The following is a 5,645-nucleotide window of genomic DNA, read 5'->3' as shown; positions in this document are numbered from 1 at the left end:
TAAAATGACATAAGGAGTAGATAAAGAAGTTTGATATAATATAAGTATTAAAAAAAACATAATTGCAGGTTGCCTCGGTACGCCTCCGTTAGTTTAATGTCATAAACTGCTTCATTTTAAATAGCAGACATCATAAATTAGGTTAAGTAAACTAAATTAGGCTCGCTTAATAATTCATTTCACTCTCGAGGGCATTGTAAGTTAATTATTTAGTTTTGGGTCTCGATTAATTGATAGTCAACGGTTCAAGTATTTAATAGTGACAACCCTCTAGTAGTATGTTTTCGTATATTTATGTTTTTCCGATCGCTCACCGAATTGCGCCCGCACTCGGTTCGTTCACTAGAGTCTGATTTACTACAAAATTTAATATGATAGGTGTGGAGCGTAGACTGTAACTTTTGAATATATATTCGTCGTGAAGAGTAGAAACTGCCCTCTGGAATGCGCCGGCCGCTGTGCTGCCTCGAAGTCCGCTTTACCTCCAATTTACCGCTGACAATACTGACATAATAAACGCTATCGAGAATGTAACTTACTTTTCATCACACTTGATCGAGAAAGACCTTATTTCATGCAGGTGTACTGAAGGACAAAGGCCCCAATTGTTCCCGCGGGGGTTATGGATTGTAAAAAAAAGCCATAACTCCCTAGGGAGTTATGGCTCGAATCGCCGCCAGTATCGTATGTCGGGCGAATTTGGTAATGAAAGCAGACTTGTTAGTAATACGGCTTTATTGAATTACGCCGCTGTCTAATGTGTCTTTGTAATCGGGTGAGGACTTACTAGGTGGGTCCAAACCCAAGTAGCATGGAAGTGTCGGCAACATCAATATAGCAGCCAATTAAGAACTTAGAGTGATTTAAGGGACGTATAAGAGTGTCAGAAAAGATTTAAGCTGTATAAAAGGTACTTTACAGACATTATACAGCTCAAGCTGTATAAAATCATTATAAAGGATTCTGCGGAAGCATGGGGTGCTTTATCAGAATATAAAAAATCTACTATAAAACTAAAAGTGTTGTGAGAGACTACAAGCTAATTCTATCGTAAAAGCCGTATACAGGCTGTATTGTACTTGCACTTGGCACTTTTAGCTGTACAAAAGTATCTGTCAACTCCGTTTTAAAACATTAAGTGTTATGAAACACTACAAGCTAATTTTATCGTAAAAGCTGTATACAGGCTGTATTGTAGTATCACTTGGCACTTGTAGCTGTACAAATGTATCTGTCAACCCCGTTTTAAAGCTATTTCTTATGGCGTAATCTTACTCTCCTATAAGAATAGTAGTTGTATAACTTCTGTCTGTAAGGGTATTATAAAACCAAATGAATAAATGGCAGCTATAGTACAGCTTTTTTCTGTATTACTGATAGAGTCGCTTATAACAATCTTTTGGCGTAATTTTACACTCGTATAAGTATAGTAGTGTAATGATTTCTGAAAATAAGTGTATTATAAAACTAAAGGAATATATGACAGTTACAGTCTTCTTCTTCCTCGCTTTATCCCGGCATTTCGCCACGGCTCATGAGAGCCTGGGGTCCGCTTGACAACTAATCCCATGATTTGACGTAGGCACCAGTTTTAGTTTTTTAGTTTTTACGAATGTTTTTAATGAATGACAGTTACAGTACAGGTTTTTTATTTGTTATACGGATCTCTAAAGAGAATTATAACTTATGTACGGAGAACCGAAATACAGCCAAACGAATACAAATATTCTATTATAAAGCTGTTTTAATTACAAAAGCTGTAAAAGACACTCTATTTATTACACAGCACAGCTACTAAGATTATAATGCTCTCCAACTATCCTGTAGGCTGTTTAAAAATTGTCGCCATTTTACAAGAAATAAAAAAACGTATTTGTAAATATAATTAAAGAAATACTTGCAAATATTTAGCAGACTAACGCCGTGTTATGATTACCAGCTAAAATAAATTGTTTAGCCTTAGAATTAATATTTATAAATATTTTTGATACTCTAACCTTAAAAAGAAACAGTAACTTTACCGATTTTTGATATTTTCCTTATGGTTTCTCTTTGTTATTTTGCAGGCGCGTAAATATTTTGCCAGAAAAGATACACAGGTTCACAATAAATAATAATCCGCACTTACCAATAATGTAAAATTCCATTCAAGTCCTGTATAATATTTACTTTTACTTTTACCATCCACTATAACACTTTATTGTCGCCATTACTATATTACGAATGAACAAGATTAAGACATTTTAGTTTCTTAAATGATTATTATTCTCTTGTAATTCTTTCTTATAACTAATTTAAAACTTATATTCTTATATCGTACTTATAAGAGATTATCTGTAGTGTTAAGGTTTCCGATTACACCGAAATATAGCTGTAATGCAGCTATTATGCAGCTTATGTATTGCTTATACAGCTACTCTACAGCTCTAATAACGCCAAAGGCTGTATAATTTGGGCCCTTTTTTTACTTATAAGGGCTGTATAAGCGCTTATACAGCCTTTGTACAGCCTAACTGTACAGCTTATAGTATAAAAATAAACTTTAATACAGCTTATATACAGCTTGCAATGCTACTTGGGAATAACATAAAAAAAAAAATTGAAAAATTTGTCACTTACTAGGTTTTGAAATGGGACAGCCGAATTGTCAGTGTACATGACAGTTGATACACTTATTTAACGACGTAGAATTATAGTAAGACGCCTGAATATATTTATACACGGTGTGGCCTGTAACACGAGCAAAGAATTAAAACATAGATTGTACTCCTCAAACGGTGACACTTTTGTTCAACAACTTTTTAAAATTATGAAGTATTTAGACTCCCTATTTTTCATACAAAATAAATATTATCTTCAATGGACGCCATCGCCACGCCATATTATTGTGATTGACGTTGCTTGTCACGCCTTAAACATAACAAAATTCGCAATTCGCAATACATTGCGTCTTAGAATAAACTTTAAAGTGTAATAAAAATCAAACCACAAGTTATTTTTAAAAGTCGCTGAACAAATGTTGGTCAGTATGAGGAGTACAGCCTACAGTTTAATTTTTTGCTCATGTTACAGGCCACACCCGGTAGAAGCTTGACGTTTAAAATAACACTTGCACTGCGTGGGTTATCCAAATCGCTGCAGACTTTTCTTGGTCTGTCTCTATCATGTTAAGCTAAACGTTCATCTTCCGGGAGTCGTTCATCTTTGGAGGCCACAAGCCTACAAACATAATTATAATTTTATAATTCAAACTCATTATTTTATAAAATCTTAAATAGAATGTTATGTTTGTGGGTGTAAGCAAGCACTTTCTTTTATAAGTACAATCAACCAAGAAGACCTGCCAGTGGCTAGTGACCCTGCCTATGAAGCCGATGGTCCCGGGTTCGAATCCCGGTTACGCCATTTATTTGTGTTTTCCGTATTTAAGTATATACATCGAATTTAAACTGTTGTAAGACATACTAACATTAAATAATTTTACGGTTTAGACTCACTTGTTTTTTTTGTTGCTCGCACTGTTAGTGCTTGAGAAAGGAGACCTAGGCTCTCCGAAACATGTCTCGCGAGTGACTTAAAACAAGTGAGTCAAAATTATTCAATGTACTTAAGTATATAGGTACATATTTTAAGTATATATTTATCAATTTAAGTATGTAGGTATTACAGTATTAGCTTTGCTTAGTTTGTGGTTTGGGGCTAGGTCGATCTGTGTAAGGTTGTCCCCAAATATTTATTAACATTATAAACGTTCTTTCGACTATTACAACTAACAGTCGAAAGAACGTTTAAAAGAATCCCAAACAGTGACCATATTATTGACAGTTTGTTTATATTCTTCAGTCACAGCGTAGTATGTTGCAGGGGACGACAACCTTTCAGGGAGAGATAACTCAGGATTTTTGAAAAAGGGTGCAGAAAAAATGTATACGACAGTGCTTATCAACACCTGACTTTTCAATTCCTCTTGGAATTGTTCGTAGGAACAAAACTTGTTAACGTCATATCCACAGAGAGACAGAAATTCTTTCAGTTCTGCGTAATATACGTCTACCAGCTGGTGGAAATGATTTCTTCGCAAGTCCCCGGAATCAGTTAAGAATAAATACATGAAATCGTGAGCTATCGAGCCGTATCTTGACCACTGGAAGTCTATTGGTATTCCTTCTATTGGCTTGCCGTTCTAAAACAAATAATAAACATTAATATCAAGGCTTTGACTGTCGTAAACGTATTATTACATTGCCGGACGGGCGGATACCGATAGTGAATCACTAAAGGATTTGTGCGAGGAGATCTATTGCGAATCATCTAGGTACAGTCAACAGCAGAAGTTGCTAAGCGGGCCAGGTATTCAAAATTATCTTGACGCGACTTTATTGTTAAGAGAAATTTTGAACACCTCGCCCGCTTAGCAATTTCTGTTGCTGACTGTACCTTAAATTAATTATGTATACTCGTAGAACCTTTCGAGAGTACATATCAGATTTAAAAGCAAAATTTTGTACAAAGTAAGTATGTCCTGAATACCTAGATTTATTTTCCAGTGCTCCATAAAGGTGAATGGTCTTACCTTATATTTGAACATGTGGTTATTATGCCAGTTATCGCCGTGCAGAATGGCCATGGTTTGTCCAGCTTTCGAAAGTTCAATATGTTTTTTAAACGAATTTGTTCCCGCGGCTGTCTCAAATCGTTCCCGCAATGATTCGTCTGTAATGGCATTTAATAATTGTGTCATAGTATATTCCCCATGTTGGATCAAACATTTGTCAGTGAATTCTCCTCCGGGTAATGGCGTACATAAGTGTCCACTTATTTGGTTCGCCATTTCTCTAAATCTTTTCGGATAGCGTTGTTCGTAAATGAAAGACAAAGCATGTAGCTTTGCCATAGTTTGGAGCATGATTACAGCATGGTCGTAGTCTACACTCTGTATAGGCGCTACACGGAATCCTTTCTTAGTTAGGTCGTCGAGGATTAACATTTCCTGTCTGAAGTCGTCACTGAATCCATAACATTTAGGGAGAATGCATCTCATTTCCTGCGGCACACATAACTTGAATTGATCCTGCAGGTTATCGAATATTGGTACGATTTTGTTGTAATACAAAGTTTCTCTAAGAAAGTAGTTTCTTACTGGCATGGTCGCGCGAAAGGTTAGGTTGGTGGGGGCGCACTTGATGACTGTCTCCAACACCTGCGGTACTCCATCCTTGTTGACCGCACTGATGATGGTGTGAAATATTTCGCCAGCAATTCCGTCACCTTTCTTGGGTCCCGTTTCGAACTGGATATTAACATCAGAGAACCCTTTGCTGTGGAACATATCGATCACCCTCCTTCCGAGCTCATAGGTGGTTTTCGTTTCCATTGTTTTCCAAACTGTTACAATTAATGGTGTTAATCCGATTAAATAGCGTAGGTTCTTGTTCCTTGCCGGAGATCGTAACAATGGCGGCTGATAACTCGTTTATTTAGCTTTGTTATCTTGGCAAGAGTAAATTGAGTGTGATCATATGACACAAGGTGACATATTTAATAGCAAAGATTACCTTAAGATGCACATAAATGATTGAGTAACAACGTCAATATTTATAACGAACATTCTACACATAGCTATAAAAAACTAGTACCTACACGCG

General features: G+C 36.2%; 1 protein-coding gene across 1 annotated transcript; it reads right to left on the bottom strand.

Annotated features, from left to right (window-relative positions):
- Positions 1-853: 853 nt before the first annotated feature.
- On the bottom strand, positions 854-5,442 carry LOC134804449 (uncharacterized). The gene is made up of 2 exons (XM_063777487.1): positions 4,574-5,442; positions 854-4,183 (listed from the first exon to the last, which is right to left on the bottom strand). Exons 1-2 carry the CDS (start codon positions 5,372-5,374, stop codon positions 3,770-3,772), a joined length of 1,215 nt encoding a protein of 404 aa, XP_063633557.1. The 5' UTR covers positions 5,375-5,442; the 3' UTR covers positions 854-3,769.
- Positions 5,443-5,645: the final 203 nt, after the last annotated feature.

This window comes from Cydia splendana, chromosome Z (assembly GCF_910591565.1).
Source record: "Cydia splendana chromosome Z, ilCydSple1.2, whole genome shotgun sequence".
Lineage (NCBI taxonomy): Eukaryota > Metazoa > Arthropoda > Insecta > Lepidoptera > Tortricidae > Cydia > Cydia splendana.
The sequence above is the reverse complement of the archived record's forward strand: the minus strand, read 5'-3'. Positions and strand labels throughout refer to the sequence as shown.

What these genes read in the sequence shown, in the direction of transcription:
- LOC134804449 (XM_063777487.1), bottom strand. Translation starts at nt 5,374, where the DNA reads ATGGAAACGAAAACCACCTATGAGCTCGGAAGGAGGGTGATCGATATG. An exon ending in ACCACATGTTCAAATATAAG is followed by an intron (nt 4,184 to 4,573) that starts GTAAGACCATTC and finishes TATTTGTTTTAG; the next exon opens with AACGGCAAGCCAATAGAAGG.